The sequence below is a fragment of the Onychomys torridus genome, chromosome 6 (assembly GCF_903995425.1).
Source record: "Onychomys torridus chromosome 6, mOncTor1.1, whole genome shotgun sequence".
Lineage (NCBI taxonomy): Eukaryota > Metazoa > Chordata > Mammalia > Rodentia > Cricetidae > Onychomys > Onychomys torridus.
Window position 1 is genome coordinate 106,635,017 of NC_050448.1, and position 22,901 is coordinate 106,657,917.

The following is a 22,901-nucleotide window of genomic DNA, read 5'->3' on the forward strand; positions in this document are numbered from 1 at the left end:
GAAGCGAGCAGAGGCAAAGAGGGGTTGACGTTTTTTTATTTCAGCTCGCATACCTCTCTTCGCTTTTTCCTTTCTTCGTCTTTGAGTCAGATGCCCCCTGGCCCTGCAGCAGGAATTATTTTCCTGCTCAAGAGGGTGAGGATATGATCTTTGAGGTATGTTTCCTCTTTTTAATGCACGTTTCCAACAATTGCTACTTTCTCAGCTCCCTGAACGGTCCCCAGACCCAAGCATGTGTGTCTTAAAGGCTGGTTCTCATTTGGGGTCTCTTTCTGTCTTTGATTTGGACACCTGTTTCTATTTATAGCCTCTGGATCTCTGATTAGGATCAGGTTTTCTGTCCTTTGAGCACTCCCTCTGCTGGGGCCACGCTTCCCAACTCTTTAAAGTTCTGCCTTTAAAAATCATGAAGTTACCCTAGCGCGATTAGACTGCTTGAAAGTGGATCTTAAATCCATCCTGGAACATTTTATCTTCGATTTTTTTTTTTTTTAAATTCATCTTTACTGTCTCTAAAATGGAAATGCCCATTCCTATGAATGAATCAAAGTTATCTTAATATATATCATAAATACCAATGGCCCAAATCTTATTTGAAATAAACAGACTTGCCCAGCTTTGCTGGATGTCTGCTTACTACAAATTCACTACAACTTGATTGTTAGACTGTCTTAGCAGTTACTTAAAATTAAACTACCATTTCCCCCTATGACTTGGCAATTTTTTTTATTAAAAAACGTGTATTTTTCAGTAATCAACGAGTTAGTAAAATGTTTTCTTAGTTGAATTTCTGAAACCCCTGAAAGGAAGGGTTTCTCTCCAGATTTTTACAGTTTTTTTCTTTACCCTCCAGTACTGTTGGGTAACCCACTGCACAGCCTGCTAAACGCCCTTTGATCACGTGTTGATGCTGGGTGCATTAGGAGTCACCACCGAACTCAAATTACACGGAGCACTAAAAGCTCACACCTTCATCTCTTATTGTTTTGCCCTGAACAATGAATACCTAGTAGTTTGGGTAGAAGATCCAACTTTGATTTGCATTTGGGGGAGTTAATTTTAATTTACCATTCTAGAATTTTCTCAGGTTACAAGGCTCCTAATTCTGCCAGTGTCCTCCTGTTGTAAAAGGTGGTGTAGAGCCCAGGATGTATCAGATGAGTAGAGGAACAGATTTAAAAGTGCCAGGCTTCTTGTCTTTCGACATTTTCTTCTCTTCACCCAGCTTAGGGGAATTTTTGCCTTTTGTTAGTCACATTTATTTATCATGAGAGTTAGTAAATGTCAATGATGGATGCTTTGTTATGCATGCATGCATACATACACACATATACGTACATGTATATAGTGTCCAGTGGTTGAGGCTTCCTGAGATAGGTCGGTCACACACTGGATGAGAGCGGAGTGACTCTCTGGAGAACAGAATAGCCAGTGTGTCCATGCGTGCCTTCTCCCTTGGTTCCCTTGTCCTGTTTTATTTACTCTGCTAGCACAAAGAACCGTGTTTCATGTAACTTCTTGTGCTAAGAGCTTTCTGCCACCTTTCCCCTACTTGTTGTTGTGATTGTTTTGTACCGAAAGTATATTCCTATTGGCCAGCGAGATGGCCTAGCAGGTAAAGGTGTTGGCACCAGGCCTGATGACCTGAGTTTGATCCCTGGGACCCATGTGATGGAAGAAGAGAATCAAACTCACATAACTTATCTTTAAATTGCTACATGTGTGCTGTGATACGTGTGCCTACACACACACACACACACACACACACACACACACACAAATAAATATAATAAAAGCATTTTTGAAAGTGTATCACCTGATTTGCATAAAGGCAAAGTCACCTGTGGGTCATGCTTTTTGCCTGTACATTCTGCACTGCTAAAGCAATTTAAAAAATAAACCATCTGCCTGATCCGCCACAGAGGGCTGGCTTTCAAGGGGAATTCGAAAGGCCTGGAAGTGGTTGCCTGGCCTGTGGGCTCTGCTGTGGCTGCCTTGCTGGCAGGGCGGGAAGGTGCCAGGAGTCCTGTGAGCCGCTGTGAGGTGGCTCCCCTTTTCTCTTGTCCAGTTAGAGCAGCCGGAGCTCCTGCTCTCTGGAGAGAAGACTCAGGCCGCACGGATGAGAACCTGTTCTCTCAGGCGCTTCTGATTTCTTCTTCCCTTCCCTTCCCAACCAAGCACACCTCCCGCTTCTTTCTTTTCTGTCCAAGTCATTTAAAAAACAATGAAAGCCAAAAACAAACAAATAAACAAACAAGCAAACCCAAATAATGGAATTAGAATTGGTGTGCTAGACCGCCTGGTACAGAACAGGAGGAGGCAGAGGGGGACATTTTCAGGGAGGGATCCTCTTCCTCCTGCAGCTACATCACATAGTGCAATCATCTCGCAGTTAGTGGGTACCCCGCTTCTCCATGGAAGGTTTTCCCGGCAGATCCTGGCACTGGAGAAATGGGGAAAATATTTTAAAAACCTCTCTGCTGGGGACCCAGACAAGTGGTTCACAAACGCTTGCAAAAAGGTATGCATGTAAAGTCTTCAAAATCCCATATGAACACCCAGCTTTCAGAATAACAATTTTGTTACTTATTAGTTACATTGTGGGAGGGGGGGAGGAGGGGGAGGGTGGGGAGAGGGGGGCACTCCAAGGTTGTCAGCCACAGTATGTTCTGTATCAGAAACTCCAGTCTCATAGATGGCAAGTAAGTTTTGACAAGGTTTCTTGCTTTCCACTGGACGGAAGCTAACCACAGTTGGAAGTGTGCTGTGTGAGTGGTGTTAGCAGTGTTCTGGAGATGTGCGCATGTGTGAATGTGAGGTGGCAGGGACAGGCCTAACGTCTGGCTTGCCTGATGGGATCATGTGACTCAGGTTCCAGACTTTATATAAGAGAGCTGGGGGAGAGGCTGGGTGGGAAGAGGGTGTGCTCGTCCTAAAAGGCATCTGGAAATTATCACATTTTGCATAAATAAATGCTCCTTGGGCTCAGCTACCAGTGTAAGCTCCAGACGAAGAAGGGCAAAGCGGAGTCTCGGGGTTCACCCGCGAGAGTTCTTTTTAATTTGTATTGGCAAAAAGGACGAGTGGGTGACAGGTCTTAACTCGGAGTGCTTTGATGTGTTGCGTGTGTTATAGGACCACAGGGCAGAGAAACCAGAGTATGAGTTGTACTCCAGCCGCCAGACTCTGAGAAGGGTCTATGCAGCGTCGGTCGGTCGGGGCTGCTCCCCTTTAGAAGGGAAACAGAGTTGAACTGCTTACGTTAAACGCATTGGTCAGAGTGTGAAAATTGGTCAGAGCTGGAAATGTTGCCGCCTCACTTACCTTTCCTCTCTTCCCCCTTTTTGGTTTTAGTGGCACGCCCTCTCCCGGGAAGAGCAGGCCAAATATTATGAATTAGCCCGGAAAGAGAGACAGCTACATATGCAGCTTTATCCAGGCTGGTCAGCAAGAGACAATTATGTAAGCCCTTTGTCTGTCCCCGTGGCTTCCCACCCCCCCCCCCCCCCCCGCCCTGCCTTGCTCTCTCTCTCTCAAGGGGGATGTCTGGAGGATGCATGGTGTTGGCACTGTTTCTTGTTTTGGGAAATTAACGAACTGTGTAATAAAGATTTCATGAGTACGTTGGGTTCTGAAAACTTTAAGCTTTTCTTTTGTTCCTGTGAGTACTAATTTATTTGTAAAATAAAGCTCTTTTAAAGATCAAAACATAAAACCCCTTATCATCAAAATACCAGAAAGAGATGTAAAACAAACAAACAAAAACCCCTATAATTTCACCACATAAAGGCAAGATTAGTGATAACTATACTCCCTTCTGGTGTGTTTTCTGTGTGTCTTTAGTTTCACACACAGGTAAAATGTACGTATGTATAGACATATGTTTTATGACATGTTTCCTGGTCTTATATAAAAATGCATCTTTCTTTTATGAAATCATGTTTACGTCCATATTCCATTAAGCAAACGTCTCTGTTTCCTGGTTTTTCCTGACTTTATATTTTCTTTTCTTTCTTTCTTCCTTTTTTCTCTCCTTTCTGACTCCACAACCCACCCTGCTGTGGATATGTCCATGCATAAGAGGGTGTTTTTTCCTGTGCACAGGGCCATTATTTTTGCGGGCTAGATTCATAGCGGCAGGGTTTTGAGAAAGAGGATATAAACATTTTAAAGTTCTTGACTCATATTGTCAGATTTCCTTCCAGGAAATTATCTTACAAATCTTAAACCATATTTTGGTGACTGTTTTGACACGAGATTAGAACTATGTAGTTTTTTGAATCTCATATTAATGTACCCTGACATCTTCTATGTACTTTGAATAAAGACGGAGTATGGATTGGCATGTTCTAGGTTTTTTTATTATGTAAAATTATACCAAAATCTATAATTTTATTGTCAAGAACTACCTCGCTTATACTGCCAGCTCTTCGTGCTGAAGAGTTTGGACATCTTACTGACATTTTCCTCCTATAGTGAAGACTATTGCATAGAAAGTGTATTATAAATGACATTTTGTCTTTTGTATATAAAGTAACAATTTTGATGGTTTAGATTCTTAAAATAAGAGAATATTTTGAAAATCATTTTTAGCTCAGCTCAGACAGCTACAACAGAACACCAAAGCCTAGGTGGCTCATCAAAGCAAGAATGTATTGCTCACTCCTCTGGAGGCTGAAATGTCTGAGACCATGGGCCCTTTCCCTAGGACGAGTCCGATCCTATGTCTATGCCCCAGTCGGCACCTCCCAGACGCTCCACCTTCTGCCATCACATTCTGGGGGGTCAGGAGGTATCCAGATTTCAATGTGGGAGTTTGAGGGGACACATTAGTGTATAGCAGGAGACCAGCAGCAGGAATGCCATTCAGGACAGTCTTCGTATAGAAATGTCTCTTCAACCCCACGTGGGAAGCCATGAATCGGCGGTGTACAGTTTAATGATGGCCTTTGCTGTAGAAGCTCCAGTTCCCATAGAGACAGTGACAGCAGTGTGTGTCAAAAGTCACGTGTCCCATATTAGGCATTGCAGCATTTGAAACCTATGTATCTTTCTAAGAATGGGTTGGGGACCCCCCCCCCATAATATACTTCTCGACAATGCTGCTTTACTGTTCAGAATTTGGAGTGTATGCATCAGATAGAACTTTGACACAGGAAATAAGGGTCCTGTGGGCAACTACTTGGAAGCAAGGGCACAGTCATCTCCCAAGCTGTTGTTTGGTTGTCTTAATAACGACCATATGCTGATTGTAGGGAATGTCTTCCATTCCTTCTGTTACTTTCCAGTCCTTAACAACCATCCAATGACATCAGCATCATTACTCCACTCCTCATGGCTGTGAGGTCAGAAAGGTTAGGCAATTTGTCCACAGCAATGGAGTAGCTGACTGAACTGCCATTGAACCCACATCATCTTGACTGGAGGGTCTGCATAGCTTGCCTCCTGAGGACTAGCTTTGTGCTCTGTTCCCTGAGCAGTAATTAGCATCTGCCTGTACAGAGCCTTCGCTCTGCCCTGTAAGGGGAAAGATAAGTTGCCACAAAGGGGCACATGCATGTCTTCTTCTTGCCCTGTCTTGCATGCCTTTTGGCTGTGGCTTGCCTGGGAGGGGTCCACTGACCTTCACCCTTCTGACCCAGTTACAAGAGCTTTACCGAGCCAGAAGTTTGCATATACTTAGCATTGCTTGCTGAATGTCTCGAAAAACTTTATCTTAAAGTGGTAAGTTTTAGCATTTAGAAATACATAAAGAACATACACACGTGCTCTCCTTCTCCTCCATCTTACTGTTTCCTTTGCCCCCCTTCACAGGAAAAGAGAGTAGTTTTGAAGAAAACTGCTGGGTTATGAGTTTGCCTTAAAGATTTTACCCTCCATGACTGTTAAAGGAAATTGTTTTCGTGTGCCTTACTTGAATGAAGGGAAAACCCAGCTTCATTCATACTGTTTGTTTAACAATGCTAAGGCAAAGCAGAGTTGTGTGAGAGCACCCGTGCAAACATTATATATATATATTACATAGGAGTATATTTATATAATATATATAATATATATGACATATGCAATATATAACATATATGTACTGTGCATGAGTATAACATCAGGAGCAGCCTGTACAGTGAAGAAGCCTCCTGGTCCTCTGAGATCATGAAACGTACATCTGGGTCCAGTGTAAAATGGCCCTCTCAGTGGCATCAGTGATTTTCACAATTGAACTTCCACAACTGAACTTCCACAATTTGGGCTAATAAATGAAGTTTTTGTGAATCAACAGCACATAGATTTTTCTTGAGTGAGGTTATCATGCCTCCCAGAATCACATAGTCTGTAATTTTGACAAAAAGTATTTATTGTGCATGAATTAGTTAATATATCCAAACTGATCCCCCTTTGCCTGCCATAAATTCTATGTAGGGTCTCTCACCTCACTGATTTATACCTACACTAGCACACAAGCCGTAGCTACAGTGATGCTCAGAGCATTACACACTGGCCGCCTGCAAGGTGGAGGGTGGAGAGAGGCTTACGGTACCACTGGTGAATGATGAGCTGTGGCCCTGAGCGCAGGGTCATGGGGGAATCTGCTCAGCATAACAGCCCCGGCCCTGTCTAAGGAAGAGAGATGAGGCAGGCAACAGAGAAAGTTCTTGAAAAAGAGGACACTTGAGACCCACGCAGGTGGGAGCAGGAAAGTGCAGAAGGTTCTAACACAGCCTCCCAGGAAGACTTCAAAACTTGGAGAACTCTGTTTGAATGGGGGATGGTGGTAACCCCAGGAAGCATGCTCCCTTCCCCTGGGGCCCCTCTGGTCACACCAAAATGATGTTCTCTTTGATGGACCATTTTTCTGGGTGCCTGATCCAGGCTGTCCACCCTAGTGTTTAGGAAGAGACTTTCAGTCAACTTCATAAAACTTTAAGGCCTCGCTCAGTAACCATGTGACAGGAAGAAAAACTTTGAGGTGCATAAACACATGTATACTTTTAGAGAGTGACAAGACATGCTCAGCAGCATCCAATAGCCTCATTCTGTTGCTGTTACTCATTGTAACCATCATTCCAGAGGTGCTGACTGTACGCTGGTCAGCCGAAAATACCTGTCACACATTAGCCACTTCCAAACCGTGTAAGCGGGCTGTAGTCATGGCTTTTTGATGTGGAAGTAGTTTCCAAGAGAAATGAACATTTTAAGCCACTTAAAATGTGCCCAAATTGTTTTAGTTTGTCATTGAGATGTGTTTGAAATGTATTTAAAATTGCTCTTGTATCGGAGTCACGTCTATCTGGAGAAGCAGAGGCCTCAATTCCCAGGTCCCACTTCCTCTCCTACCTATTCTCCGTGGTCCCATCACACTTCTGCTGCAGGGATCTGGGCACTCAGTCGACACTGTGGACATACAACATGCAATCACAACAGGGTTCAATGTGGACACTCCCTGAGCTGCATTCTGGGCACGGCAGTCAGTAAGAGGGGTACCCATGGAGGTAGGAGTGTAGGAGTCATAGGCAGGCACACAGCCGGTGCAGGAAGTCGGTCCCCCTCTGTGTCTCTCTGGCTGGCCACCTTCTTTTGTACAGAGCACACCTGCATGCCTACCCTCCACTCTGTCCTGACTCTGTGCCTCTGTCCTTCAGGGCAAGAAGAAGAAGAGGAAGAGAGAGAAGCTACAGGAATCTACTTCAGGTAGGTACCACGGGGCTTTCTGTTGGCACGTCTGCTTCTGCCAGAATCCCTGTAAATGGTCCGCATCCTCCTGGACGCTGCCTCATTCTGTGACTGTCACCCGGGATGCCCTCACTTGGCTTTCTTCCCTGAAATTCCTTAACATTTCAGGAAGACTCGGAAACGTGAAGGTGCCTGTAAAAACTCCTTTCCCATCCCTGAACCCCAGAGTCCTAGTTAGGAGCTGTGGTTGAGTCCCGGCCCCCCTCTGTTGTCTGTGTCCTGTGCTTCTGCCTCCGCTCTGTTTGCGTGGTCCTTAAAGACAGAACTTTTGTGATGACGGTATGACATGCTACCCTGTGTTCCCTTGAGACTCTTCCATGCCTTTTGAGATCTTAATACCAAACGTCCCCACGGCGGGGCTTGCGCTGATTGCAGGAGTCAGTGAGTTCCTTTTTCTTTCTGGGAGAAGGCCACCACAGGGGCCGCACACACAGAAAAGCTGTAAGAGAACCATAAAAAGCAAAGCGAACAGGCCCACGCGGTGGTGTAGCTGCAACTACATATTTGGAATGTACAGAAACCTCTCCGTAAAAATTTGTTAAAGACACAATTTTCTGCAGGTACAGGTCCCAGAATGACAGCTGCCTACATCTGAAACATGGTAAGATCAACTCTCTGGCCCCTCCTGCTGATTTAGCTCTAACAAGAGGCTCTTGCTTGTGGGTCTTCCTGCGCTCACCGGCTCCATCCAGCATTGTTCCTGAAAGAGGAAACCGTCCCCCCAATCAGTCTAGTGCTGTGGAAGCCCTCGTGGCTTTTATCCGAGCTGTGTGTTTGCAATGCAGTGCGCTTTCTCCTCTGCCCACCTACTTCTCTGTTCTCTCGCCCTCAACCTTTTCTTCTCAGCTGTTTCTTACTGACCAGCGGAAAATCTGCCCAGAAAAAAAAAGAAAAAAAGTAGGAAGCAGCATGCCCCCCTCCTCAGCCAGCAGGGATGGGTCTGAGGTAAAGAGTCAGTCGAAATGACTTGTGGACAGTTTGTTTCTAGTGAGAAAGAGTCGTGTGCTTTATTTATTTATTTTTCTATTTTAAAATATCCTGTGGGCACTTAAGTGATTGATTTATTTCTTCTGTTGAGCGTTTTTCTTTGTTGGTAACCACTGTTAGACGTCACCCTAGGATTTATGAGTAAAGCTGAATTCACTTATCTTTAGGATAAGTCTTTGATTTCTAGCCACGTGACCCCGGGAAGCTGGCTTCGTAAGTGAAGGTTGGGTCTTCAGTTTGAATTGACAGGGTCTAACCGCTCTCCACAACGGGTGCCTTTGTTTCTACGTTGTTCTTTCTCTAGGACCTGGTCAGGTAGTCACCGGTCCTACTGGATTCCCTGACGTCCTCTTTACCTTACCTTTCAAGACTGCCCCGCCCTTATTATACTGCTATTATCCTAGTCTCTGGGGAGTTGTGATGGCCGTAGACTTTCCTTCCCTGGGTCGTCCATATTGCTCAGAGGCATTCTCTGAAACACAAATGGGTGATGTCCCGTCTCTACTCAAAACCAGCTAGCTCCTGTTGCCTGAAGGATACCATCCTGTCACTGGTGGAGAGCTGTCACCGCCCCAGCCTGGTGCCCGTGCCTCAGGTCATTTGCTCACAGTGTCTCCTCACCTCCAGACCGGCCCCTGTGAGACCTGTGCTCTAGCCAAACAAATTTAGTAGTTCCCCAAGTAGACGGAGGGCACAGCCTATGCTGCCCCCGAAAGTCTGCTCACTCTACTGGTGTGTAGGCCAATCTGGGCAGCAGTCCTTAGAGGAGCCTTGGCCTGCATGCAGTGTGGATGCTCTCGACTAAGCCAGGTGACCTCATCCACGCTTCAGAATTTACTTTGGGTCCTGCACATTCAAATGATTTTCCCCTACAGAAATCTCCCCCTGGCGTCTCTGGCACCAGGTAGATTTAAATTTCCAGTCAGTCGGCCGCCTGGACTCTGTATAGCAGCTTCTTAGTCTTGTTTTCCTCACCTCACAGTGGGAATGATGCCCACGTGTGTACGTGTGTAATGCACGCCTTGTCTTTGGCACAGTAGGAATCAGGAGGGCGCCCGCCCCCCCGACAGCCCTGTCACTTCCCGCCCTGAGGAGCTTTCTTGGTCTTCCATCTGATGTCACAGTTGTTCTGGCCTGATCAAACCTCACCAATTTTACCCACCTCTGAGTGGCTTCTCCCCCAGTTAAAGACTCATTGTTTCACACGGGGGGGGGGGGGGGGCACTCCCATCATCATTTCCAAATAAAACGCCGTCACAGATGGTGGTTATGTACAATGAACTGAGTGACTGTTAATGAAGGTCTCCTGAGCCAGCCACCTCGATTTGTCCTTCAGTGCACAGGGACGATTCAGTCATAGCCTCAGCCCCAAGATACATGTGACTTCATAGATGACAACCTAGAAAAAAGTATGCGTACACACTTTGTATTGCTTTTGTGTTTTGTCTTCTTAAGACAGGCCTCATGTAGCCCAGGCAGACCCCCACCTCACTTACGTAGCCAAGGCTGACCTTGAACTTTGCCTCTCCAGCCTCCAGCATCCGAGTGCTGGGGCTACAGGCATGCACCTTACCAGGCCTGGTTTACCTGGCACTGGAGGTCAAACCTGGACCTCATGCATGCCAGGCAGGCACTCTGCCAACCGAGGTATCGCCAGCTCTGTCTTGTTTTAGGAACGTAACCTTTTCATTGCTGATCTCTTAGGCATGGTTTGCCGCCCTTTCCATCTCCTGCCCTGGTGCAGGAGGCCCTCAGAAGCACAGGGTAGCGAGGGCTGGCACTCAGTGATGTACTAACTACTCGTTTTGCACCAACAATTTGAGGGCCACCTACTTCATGCAAAAAGCTCTGGAACTTGGTTTACCGTCCTTCGTGATTAGCACTCTTCTGATACAAACGCTAAAGCTGAGTCCATTTCTGTCCTAAAATGCACCTCCGATGCCTATTTCTTCAATGAGTCACAGCGACCCTGGGACCTTCTTGTCACTTCTTTTTCTTTGAAGGTTAAGGGGTCTTTGTTGAATGTACAAGAAAAGCAAGGCAAAGCCTCGTCTCTGCTCCCCAATTCTCCTCAAGCCTCCCACTGCTGGATGAAGTCCATGTTGTTGCCTCTACTGTTTCAGTCCCTCTCACTCCCTGGATGGCAGTGTGGCCTTTGAAGTCACACACCCCACCCCCACCCCCACCCCCACCCCACCCCCACCCCACCCCCACCCCCACCCCACCCCCACCCCCGCAGTCTTGGTAGCCTTGAGTAGAGAGCAGAGGGGAGCCCAGGCTACCGTCCAGAATGAGTCCAGTGAATTGCAGTTGCTGCGTTCTCGATATCCCCCCCCCCCACCACACACACACACACTTTGCTGTAGGACTCCAGAAACTTCCCTGCACACGGTGACCTGGAAATGCTGCATTGCAAGGGACAGAGAAGGTCCCCGCCATCGTGCGCCACCTGTGTGGTTCTGAGCGTGAGTGGCATCCCTGGCTAGCGGGGGGACTATAACGATGTAATGAGGATCAAGTATTCCTGGCACTCAGGAGAACTCTCCTGAGGAGGGCTCTGACAGTCATTGCTAGTCCCGAGATGTGGGGAGACCCTCCCTTCTGGAAGAGCTGCCCCAGAGAAGTAAAAAGCCAGGGACCGGGCTACCCAGCTCTCAGAACAGGTCCTGTGGGAGCTGTGTGGCATGGGATAGCCCCACACAGTCTCTGGACTTGAGGCTGCAGAGAGAAGGGGGCTCCAAGCTGTGACTCTTGTCTAACTTCTGGTCTTCACTGCCTCGTGGTGATGAGGGACTCCACAGGGGCTCCCTGGACCCCCTTCCCTAACTTACCATCACCCAGACGGTTTCTGTGTAACAGTTAAGTGCCTGTGTGACTCTGACAGTGCCGTGTGCCTGTGCGGTTCTTGGCTTCCTGTGCAGGTCACCTTCCAAGCGTCCTCCCCTTCCCAGAGTGGCTTTCTGCTGCCCCATGGTGCTGAGAAGCACTTCTGGTTCTGTGGGTTTGGGTTCTCCCATGGGCTAGGGAGGCCCCGGCTTGAAGCCAGCCCAGGAGAGATGAAGGGCTGGATTAGGACCAGCTTTTTCTGTAGAGCAGCAAGTTCTCAGTCTGTGGGTCGCAACCCCTCGGCCAAACCACTATCTCCCCAAAGATTTACATTACGATTCATAAGGTAGCAAAATGACCGTTATGAAGTAGCAACGAAATAATTTTCTGGGTGATGATCACCACCACATGAGGAACCGTACTAAAGGGTCGCAGCGTTAGGAAAGGTTGAGAGCCGCTGCTGGAGAATGAAGTGAAGTCCCACAGCCGTTCTGAGAGAGCGACGCCAAGTGCACTTAAGAGCTGGAAACCCAGTGCCTGCCGGGAGAGGGCAGAGACTCCACTGCCAGGAGGCTTCACTCCTCCAGCGCACTCAGGGAAACTCCTTAAACTCCTCAGCTCAGTACAGTTATCAGCACATTGACAGGCTTGGCGCTGACACTCCACACACACACACACACACACACACACACACACACACACACACACACACACACCCCTTGCTTGGTCATATCCACCTTCCCACCACCCATCCCTACCTCTCACCTCAACCCTACTTCCTGGAATGCCTCCCCTTTCTTGTTTCCTAGTAGACCCTCTGATTTTGCAGGATCGTCTCCCTTTTTCTTGGAAAAAAAAATTCTTTTTTTTTTTTTTTTAAAAGTTCACTCTTTGGGTTAGTATACAAAATAATGAATTTTGTTATGGAATTGTCTTTTAAAATTGTTTTATTTTTATTGTTAAATTTGCTAACAAAGTATCATGTTTCCCTATGGGATTTTAATATTTCATTCTGCTTGCTGGCCCTCCCCCATCGCTGGCCCTCCCCCATCCCTGTCATGGCTTTTTTTTTTTTTTTTTTTTTTTTTTTTTGGTTTTCCGAGACAGGGTTTCTCTGTGTAGCTTTGCACCTTTCCTGGAACTCACTTGGTAGCCCAGGCTGGCCTCGAACTCACAGAGATCCTCCTGCCTCTGCCTCCTTAAAGGCGTGTGTCACGAGCACCCGACTACGGCACTTCTATACAGGTGTGTCGTTACGCTTCGTTCAGATTTGCTCTCCCCACCCTGCTCTCTCCCATGCCCCTCCCCCGTCGGCTGGTCCCCTCCCCCCTCAGATAGTTTTCCTCTCCACTTTCATGCTATTTAAAATGTCTGGCTTCCACATTTGACAGAAAACACACTGGTTCATCTAGGACTAGATTATTTCACCTAACACAATCACCTCTGGTTTATTCCATTTTCCCAATGACTTACTCTTACTCCATTTTCAAATGACTGAATTTACTATTCTTTATAGCTAAATAGTACTCCACTGTGGATGTCTGTCTACCACATTGTCTTTCTCTAATTCATTTGTTCCCAAACCCCTGGGCTGGTTCTGTAACGTGGCTGTTGTGAACAGATCTTCTGGAATCACGGGTGTGTGGGCATCTGCAGTGCACTGACTATGGATGTATGTATACCCAGGAGCCAGGATACACTGTAGGCCTACTTTTAATTTTTTTGAAACCACCATATATTTATTGATTTCCATATGGTTATACTGACTTACATTCCCATCAACGATATGCAAGAGTTCCCTCATGATACGTTATGACTAGTGTGTGTGTTTATCAGTGGCCATCCTGACTGGGGTGAGAGAGACTCAGTACAGTTGTGATTTGCATTTCCCTGAGAGTTAAAGATGTTATTTTCTCAAGAGCATCTGTTTGGATAACCCATGTATGGTTGTATTACGCGTTTGTTTGTTTTTTTGTTATGTTTTGGAGGGTTTTGTTTGCCTTCAAGTCACTTTTAAAATTTTTAACGGTGAGGAAGAGTGTGTGCATGAGCGCCCCGTGTCTGTGGAGACCAAGAGAGGGCGCTGAGTCGCCTTGGGCCAGAGCCACACAGGCAGTTGTGAGCCCCTGATGTGCACACCAGGCGCCGAACTCAGAGCCTCTCTAAGAGCAGTACATGCTCTTGGCCTAGGTGCCACCTCTTCAGTCCCCAGAGGGTCTTGTCTTTGTTCTTCATATGTTGTAGATGTCAGCCCGCCGGGTTGGTAGTTGCAAAGATTTTTCTCCTGTCCTGTAGGTTATCTCCTTTGCTGAAGCTTTTTAATTCAATGAAATTCCTTATATAATTCTTTACGTTCTGTGCATTGGAGTCAGTGTTTGTGCCAATATCTTGAAGCGTTTTACGGTTCCCCTTAGCAGTTTCAAAGTTTCAGGTCTTGCATTAAGCTCTTCGATCCACATTGAGTAAGACATGGGGGTCTCGTTTCAACCTTCTGGAGGTGGGTCGTCAGTCCCCTCCCCACCCCTTCAAGAACTTGTCATTTCTTTTTTGTTTGTTTGGTTTTTTGTTGTTGTTGTTTTTGATTTTGTTTGTTTGTTTGTTTGTTTTTTTCCGAGACAGGGTTTCTCTGTGTAGCTTTGCGCCTTTCCTGGATCTCGCTCTGTAGCCCAGGCTGGTCTCGAACTCACAGAGATCTGCCTGGCTTTGCCTCCCGAGTGCTGGGATTAAAGGCATGTGCGCCACCACTGCCCAGCTTGTCCTTTCTTAATACATGTTTACAGAATCCTTGTCAAGAGTCAGTTGTCTGTGGAGTTGTGGGTCTGTTTCCTCTCTCCGTTCCATCCGTCCATGCCGACACGAACTTTGTGTCATTAAATCCACACTCACACCCCTGACTATGCAGCTCAAATGCTAAAGAGCCCTCAAAACACTTACCTCTCCACTCCTCAAAATGCACGAATTACACTTTATGGTTCTATGCTTGGGGGCGGGTACCCCGGGTGGCGTCTTGAAGCCCCGTGGGGAAGTTGAGGAGTGAATCCGCCAAAGTGTATGCAAATTCCACGCGCAAGTTCTCGCTGCAGTTTTTGTTTGCCCGCTCTAAGCACAGGACACCTTTTGTCCCGCTGGAAATAGGAAAACATGGGTAAAAGCCATTCCTGTGGGCTCTTCTGAGCAAGCCAAATGCAGCCTTGGCTGGTTGGGGACTAGCCTGCCGTTCGATGGAGAGCTGAGAGCCCACAAACTTGGGAAGTGAAAGTGCACCTCCCACTCTCCTGTGCCTGCTGGAAGGCTAGTGTTGTAGACACAGTGGCTTAGTCACCCTGCAAACCCCCATGAGGGTGACTCTGCAGGGTGAGAACTACCTCGGGGAGGGGCTGCTTGCTAATGGGATCCTTCCCCTTCCCAGAGGGGCTTTCAGTCTGAGAGGCTATAGGCATAAGATGGGAAACTATAAAAATTTTTCAATATGCTATTTATATTTATTTAAATACTTCTATTTAAATACATAGTTATATGTATACTTTATATGGAATTGAATGTAAAATGTCAGGGATAAGAGAAAAATTTTGTTCTCTCATTTTTCCTTATTAAGAAATTTTCTACTCACTCCACATACTATCCATAGATCCCCCCTCTTCCTTCCTCCCACCCGTAACTATAAAATTAATATGATTTGAGCTGAGCAGTGGTGGCGGTTCCCTGTAATCCCAGCACTCAGGAAGCAGAGGCAGGCCGGATCTCTGTGAGTTCAAGGCCAGCCTGGTCCACAAAGCAAGTTCCAGGACAGCCAGGGCTGTTATACAGAGAGACCCTGTCTGAAAATATGTATAATATATATGATGTGTGCTGTAAGTTACATAAACAAGTAAATCTAACTAGGAAAGGGGAGGTGACCTGGGTGGCTGGAGTTTGGACTGTGGATTGGCAAGGGGGTCCCTAGAGTCCCCAGCACAGCGGTGATGTCACCAGGAGTTTGATTTGGAACCTACAACATCAGCAGCTCGTTAGGAGTCAGGTCATTATCAAAGACTCAACTCTTCTTTCTTCCTGACTTAGTCAAGATGCAGAAGAAAGGAAGCGAAGACAGGGAAATTGATCACTTGAGCTTATTAATTAAAAACCAACTCTATAAACAAGTTTATTGATATTTACTGTAGTACAACAAACCCCAAAGCTGAAATTATATAGAGATACGGTTGCAGTGTGGAGCCTCTGATTATGTAGTATCTACCAACTAGTTTAAAAGGAGAAACAAGATCCTCTAAGAAGTTAGGGAGCTCCCCTGGCTAAGGGCAGAGGACTGCACCTGGAGACGCAGATGCACACAGAAGCCCCTCACCCTCACCCTCACCCACCCTACCCACCCCTTCCTCACTCTGGCTTCCGCCTAATCTTTATCTCAGAGCTTGCTAACTAAATGTAGAAGTGTTTATCGCTGGGTGGAGCCTTCAGCCTTCAGCCCTCGCTGCCCTGGGGCCAGGAGCTGTGTGGGAGAGGCAATTGCATGTGCTGTGCAGGCTACAGGAGCTAATTGTGCAGTGCTTGGATTTGTGTTGGGAAAAAAAAATTGTTTCTGGCTTCTGTTTGATGATGGTGTTTGAAAGGCTCAAGGCTCCTGGGTCCTGTGATCCCTCCCACAGGACCTTCCAGCTGCAGAGCAAGAACTGAAATGTAAGGACAGCAAGAAGGCAGAACCCCGAGGGTCTGGGGGGGGGGGCGCTGTACTGCCACCCCATCTTCAGCCCTGCCCTCTGAGAGTTGGGAAGTGGTCCAACAGTCTCTGTGCTCTTTAAAAGATATCTATTTCCTATCTAGTTTGGAGCCCACCCTGGCACATTTGAGCCTTTTCTCTAATCTGTGTTGTTAATTCTACCCCACAAGTGTATGTGCATGCAACCAACCTCATTACGTGTCTGAGCCTCTAGGTCTCCGCCTCTGGATTGGCTTTCAGTTAGAAAAGCAAGCCAGGCTTTTTTTTTTTTTTTTTAAATGGGGAAATTGGAGGCAGCTGGAGGAATTCAAGCACTTGTCCAGAGTCTCAGAGTAAAAATGAAGGTGCCTCTCTGCACCTAGAGAGAGACAGCATGTCATCTGCTTTCCCCCCTTCATCTCTAACACACAGAAAGCACCTGATGGGAAACACTCGTATCTCTGGAGATGAGCGGCTGTCGGGTTAGAGGAGCCAGGGGTCACAGGCAGTGTCTCTCAGTTCCTGGCTGCAGAGTTCACCCAAGCTGGAGTTAGGTCGCCCCAACAGTTGTTCTGTGCTCAGCACCGCCCCCTAGCGGAGGCTGCCCCCTGCCTCCCTTCACCATGCAGTGTCTACTTCCTTGGCCAAGAGGCTGCTGCTGGCTGCATCTGTCTTGCCTGAGATTCCTGGCTCACGCTGCTTGAAGCTGGAGAGCTTGGTGTCCTGAAGGGGCTTTTCCCCAGCTTCTGTGCCCGGCTTGTCCATTCTGAAGGAATGGCCTCCCTACATCTTCCCTCCTCTTGGGGTGCTGTGTGTCTCCACATAGCTGCCACGTCCACCACAGATGAGAACCTGTAAGGCAGGAAGCACTCTGGACTGTAATGTGGCTCGGAAGTTCAGCCCTCTGACAGGGAGGGTGAGGCTTGGTTACACTGCTTTAACATAGCCATGCTCCCGTAAAGACGACGTGGTTAAAGCTGCTGGCGCGTGAACTGTAGGTTTTCAAATTCTGAGCCCCTGTCCAGGATTCCTGTGGTCATTGTTTTAACCACTATTTGTTGCTGTGATAAAACATTGTGATTGGGCGGGGCAGGGGGCAGGGGTGATGAGCAGGAGGAGGGGAAGGAGGGGGTACTGTGGTTGGCGTGTAAAAGGAAAAGAGAAAAATCATTCTGCTCAAGGCATATAGAAGAGTTTGCTTGGGCTATGGTTCCACCACGGCAGGGACACAGGGCAGCAAGCAGCAGGCACAGGGCAGGAGCAGGAAGCTGAAGGCTGGCGGTTTGAGCCACAGCATGAGGCAGAGAGTGAACTAGAACCTGCAAACTCTCAAGGCCAGCCTCCAGTGACGCGCTTCCTCCAACAAGGCCACACCTCCTCCCCCCCCCACAGCCCCACTAACTGAGGACTGAACGCTCAAACGTCTGTGGAAGACTTCTCACCAAAACCACCACAGTCATTTACACGATAGGGTGCTTTGCAGACGGACAGGCACAGTCGGAACCCCAAGTCTTCGCACCCACAGCTGTAGGTAAAAACAGCTGTGGATTAAAGACTCCCGGGGGTGATTTTTCAGAAAGTGCCAAAAAGCAGAACTTGGTTTTGAGACGCGTTTAGCACCGTGCTCACTCAGTGAGCATGGCGTCAGTGAGCATGGCGTCAGGCAGGGATGCCCCGCCGTTTGGCCTCTCGGTCGGCCTCTCCGATGCTCGTGAGCATCATTCCTCCTTCTCACTGGTGTCCAGGGTAGTCGAACCTCCAAAACTTGTGCCGACATGTTGCACATCATTTTTTTTTTCTTGCCATGCTATCCCATAACAATGCAGAAAACAACCATCTCGTGACACTTGTATGGTGTTAGGTATTAGAAGCAATCTGGAGATGGCCTGAAGTACAGGAAGGATGTTCTTACATTATGTGCAGCTGTGTGCCACCTCATATATGACTGGGAAGGATCCTGTATGGATACCAAGGGACAACCGCACTGGAACAGCCTGTATTTAGCTTACGGGACCATCTTGTGGAACCAAGGGTAATCATCCTGTTGGGTCAGAGAAGCAGAAATAGGAAAGTAGAGCTCAGATAACAGCCAGGGGTCCACTGATCAGCTGCCACTAAAACTTAACTAATGGCTCAGTGGTCACGAGCCTGGCTGCCCTTCCAAGGACCCGAGATCAAGTCCCAGAACCCACATGAGAGTTCATAGCCAGCTGCAACTCCAGGCCCTGAGCAGTCAAAGCCCCTTTCTTGCCTCTGAGGTACTAGGCACACACATGGTACACACACACATTCATGTACACACACACATTCATACAGATGAAGCACCCATATACAAGAAATAAATATGGAAAGTATTTTACTGGGGATGAAGAGATGCACAAGACACTCACTAAAACTCCCGTGAGATAACATAACCTCTAGAATTGTGCCAACCCTATGAGTTGCTATCCCATCTATGCACTAAAATAACTTATGAGAAAGGGCTGTTTTAGACAAATTTTAATAGAATTCTTTTCTGGAACCTTGGAAAATGCCACCTTCTGAGTAACAGAGTTTTCAGAAACCTGGAGTTCTCTCTCTTTAAATATGAGAACGTAAGAGTTTGTATGTATGTGGTACTCAGGGTAGAACCTAGGACCTTGTGCATAGTAGGTATCTTGGTTAGGTTTTTTGTTTGTTTTGTTTGTGTTTTTGGTCAACTTGACACAAGCTAGAGATGCCTGAGAAAAAGGAATTGCAACCGAGAAAATGTTTCCGTAAGAGTGGCTTGTAGGCAAGCCTACGGAGCATTTTCCTAAGTAGCGATGGTGTGGGAGGGCCCCCACCCCCCCCCCCACCCCCACCCCGCACATGGTGGGTGGTGCCTCCCCTGGACAGGTAGTCCTGGGTTGTATAAGAAAGCAGGCTGAGCAAGCCAGAAGGAGCGAGCTGCTAAGCAGTACTTCTGCATCGGCCCCGCTCCCATTGCCGCCTTTGAGGATGGACTGCACTTAGGAAGTATAAGATGAACTAAACCCCTCACTCCCTACATTGCTTTTGGTCAGTGTTTTATCACAGCAATAGGAACTCTTAAGACAATAGACTCTACCACTGTGCAATACCCACAGCTCCAAACGTGGACTTTTACAAAAGGACTTACAGGGGCTGAAGAGGGGAGAGCTCAGCAGATCAGAGCACTGGATGTTCACCCCGAGGATCTGGGTTCGATACTCAGCATCCACATAGCAGCTCACAACCACCTGTAATCCAGTTACAGGGACCCAGCACCCTCTGCTGGCCTCTGTTGGGCACCAGGAACATGGGTGACGAGGAGACATGCATGTAAGCTAACACCTATACACATAATACATTTGAACGGCTCTAAGTATAATTCTGCCTTCAACACGGTGCACTGAAATGTATTTCTTAGTACTCCATGCTGTCACTCTATGAGTGTGTACTATATTATAGACACTGCAAGGAATGTGATAGTTTGGCATTACTGTAAATGACTCCAAGTAATACAGGAAAATTTTTTATTGCTGTTTCTAATTTTTCTGTAACTTTCTTTGCAATATGGAATGATTCTCCTCTGCCAGGAATATGTGCCTTCTGTCATGCTGTGGGGATTGGAACATAAAATAATAAATGTATCTGAATACTGAAAGTCGAAAGTGAAGAGCCTGGACTTAGAGGTACAAGGGTGCTGTGTAGAAGCAAAATGTGTTGGATTTGTGCAGGAATTCCACAGCGTCACTGTTGCTTCTTGTGGTGTCCTGTCCCTGTCCTCTGTGCCTGAGGTATACTGTCACTGCTCTCCTGCCCAGGCGCCTGGAGCTGCAGCAGGGAGACTTCGTTCCTTCATCCACCACGTGACAGAAAAGTCCGAAGCAAAATCGCTCACAGATTTGGTTTTAAATCAGCTCAGGCTTGATAGCCGCTAAGTTCTTCAGTATACTCTGCATGCCCGAGACTTCTGGGCTGCCTCTCAGACTTGCTCAGCTACCACTGTTTTAGAAGACATTCTGTACCCAGAAATTCCCTGTTGCTCTTTATTTTATACCAGAAATTCTGTAAATGGTATCATCTTGCTTCCTCTGCCTTGGTTCTCTGTTAGTCTGCCTGAGTATCCCCACACTGTCAACCAGAGTATCCCCACACTCTCAGCCTGAGTATCCCCATCCCCACACTCTCAGCCTGAGTATCCCCTATCCTCACACTGTCAGCCTGAGTATTCTCGACCCTCTTGTTCTCAGCCTGTGTACCCCACATCCTCAGCCTTTTTGGAAGTTGATGAACCCAATGTTGTTGCCCTACCACAGTGCCCACTGAGCAGCGGAATGGAGTTTACACATGTATTTTTAATCCCCAGGCAATAACTGGGGCATACTGTCCCTTTGAGAGTGCCAGGCACCAGGAATTCCCTTGTTTCTGCCTTCGTCCGTGCACACACTGGGAGCGAGGGCAGGTTGCCACCTGCTTCTTACTCGTGAGGAACCAGGGCTTGACACGCAGCAATGACTTCCTGAGTAAACCGAGGTCAGGACTGCAGAGCCTGGGTGGCAGCCTGCCTGCCGACTGTCTGTTCTCAGGGTCTTATCCAGCATGTACTGTGACTTCCCTGTCACAAGGCAGTGTAAAAGCAAAAGGCCCCCGGGGCTGAGAAGGAAACACAAGTGTCCGTGGATCTGCTGCTTCGTTTTTATAAGAGCTTAGCCTCTGCCCTCTCTCTCCGTGAACTTCTGTCAAGAGGAGAGAAATGGGGACCAGGTAGAGCCGTTACAAGTGGGGCTTCCAGTCCACAGCAATAAAATGGGCCCTTGATGTCCTCTTAATCCAGAACTTTCTCTGGAGCAGCAGCTGTCAACTTGTGGGTTTGCGACCCCTCTGGGTGTTGGATGATGCTTTCACCAGGGTTGTATATCAGACAGCCTGCATATCAGCTATTTACATTGTGACTTGTAACAGTAGAAAACTCGAACTTCTGTCTAGCGATGGAAATGATTTGATGGTCTCGGGTCACCACGCGAGGCACTGTATTAAAGGGTCGTGTCGCACGCAGCACTAGGGAGGTTGGGAAGCACTGCTCTGGAGCATGCCCCAAATGTGTCTGGAGATTGTAGATCCAGCAGTCACCGGGGCTGCAGCCTCCCCACAGGACACGCGTCCTCGCAGGTCGGGCTGATCCGCATTGTATAGACTGAACACAGAAACTCCCCTGCGGTCACCGCCACTGGGTCCCAGGCCTGCCTCAAGTCACCTTGATAACCCGTCACAGTTTAGTTTAACTGGTCGCAGTTCCTGGTGACTAGTGTGAGGAGAAAGCTGCACACTGGGACTCGGCCTTGATCTAACCTGAGTCCAAAGCCAGGGCTATGGACCCCTTCCTGACACCCTCCCCCCCCCAACACACACACACACACACACACACACACACACACACACACACACACACACACACAGCTCTGTGGTTAACGATGGACCAGTCCTGAATGTGCAACTGAGGGCTGATTCAGTGTCAAGCTCCCTGACTACACATTTCCAGTCCCCACCCCGCCCCACCCCGTTGTCTTGTTGCCACAGAGCCACAGCCTGGCTCCGTGGGTCAGGACGCACTCTCGGGGGATGATCTCCGGTCTCTTTACTGGTTTGCTTTCAAACGGCATCGCATCTTGGGTTGGGCCAAGCTGCGATATTCTAGATGTAGAACACACTGCCAGGATAAAGGTGCTGTTGCCTAGTGATGGGCAGGCAGATGGACAGAGAGAAGGTCGAAGGGGTAAAGAAAATGAAGGATTATTTAGTTGCCAAGTATGGAGGTAAAAGTGTGTTGAGTGCCCAGAAGCGTTTTCCGCACCATGGGTTGGGTGACATCGGCAAGTTCATCACCTCCTGAGCCATGGTTTCCTCCTCTAGAAATAAGTGTTCACACGGCACTGTCCCCGCGGCATGAAGCTGTTTGTGTAAAGTTTGATCCAGTGCCAGGCTTCTGGCAGCCACAGTCGCCTTGAAGGCAAGAAGGAGATGGCCCAGTAGAAGTAGAACACTTGGAGAAATGGCCCAGCTGCCCTTACAGGGGTCACCTTGGGCCAGTCAGGTCATCATCTGCCCAGTCACCTCTGCAGAAGGACAGGGCTAGACCGCTGGGCTGTGCTTGCGTCCTGCCCTGGAAACCTGCACAGCCACCCTCCACACACCAGATTGTGCAACGCAGGACTTCACGCCCCGCCGTAACAGGCAGAGAGAGAACAGCTACTTCTCACAAAACTCATTTCTAATACTCTCTCCCCAAAGATGATGTTGTGACTGAAAACACATTCAGGCCTCCACTTCCTGCTGGTGGCATTTAGGCCGAAGTGGCTAGAGGTGGGGACTTGGAGGAGGGGGCTGAATCTTATCCCAATCCAGTGCTTTTGTGTGCTCACCAGTTCTGAGCATGCTGTAAAGGGTGGAGAGTTTGCGTTTTGTCTGTAGAGACCCGCCTTGTTATCCTTGCCTTAGCATGGGCAGCTGCCAAGGCCAGGTGGCCAGGGGTGCCAGCCTCCTCCACCAGAGGATAGCTGGGGGAAGGGACTGGGCTGCCCAAGCCTCCCGGCCTTTAATAGAACTCTACACTTGTTTCCACGGAGGAGGAGCCTCCTACCCACTCCCTCCATCTTCCTCAGTTTTGGGCAAGGCGGGAAGCCCG

At 47.9% G+C, this 22,901-nt stretch overlaps 1 protein-coding gene across 4 annotated transcripts in view; it reads left to right on the plus strand.

The window, feature by feature from the left end:
* Nucleotides 1–22,901, plus strand: part of Lef1 (lymphoid enhancer binding factor 1) — a 112,705-nt gene that overhangs the window by 86,852 nt on the left and 2,952 nt on the right. For 2 of the 4 annotated variants that reach the window (XM_036191231.1, XM_036191233.1), the window contains exons 9-11: nucleotides 3,355–3,462; nucleotides 7,638–7,686; nucleotides 8,289–8,329. In XM_036191231.1, coding sequence (XP_036047124.1) covers nucleotides 3,355–3,462; nucleotides 7,638–7,686; nucleotides 8,289–8,323 — 192 coding nt within the window. In that variant the 3' untranslated portion in view covers nucleotides 8,324–8,329. The remainder of the gene's footprint in view (nucleotides 1–3,354; nucleotides 3,463–7,637; nucleotides 7,687–8,288; nucleotides 8,330–22,901) is intronic. The other 2 variants (XM_036191230.1, XM_036191232.1) reach the window with 1 other exon arrangement.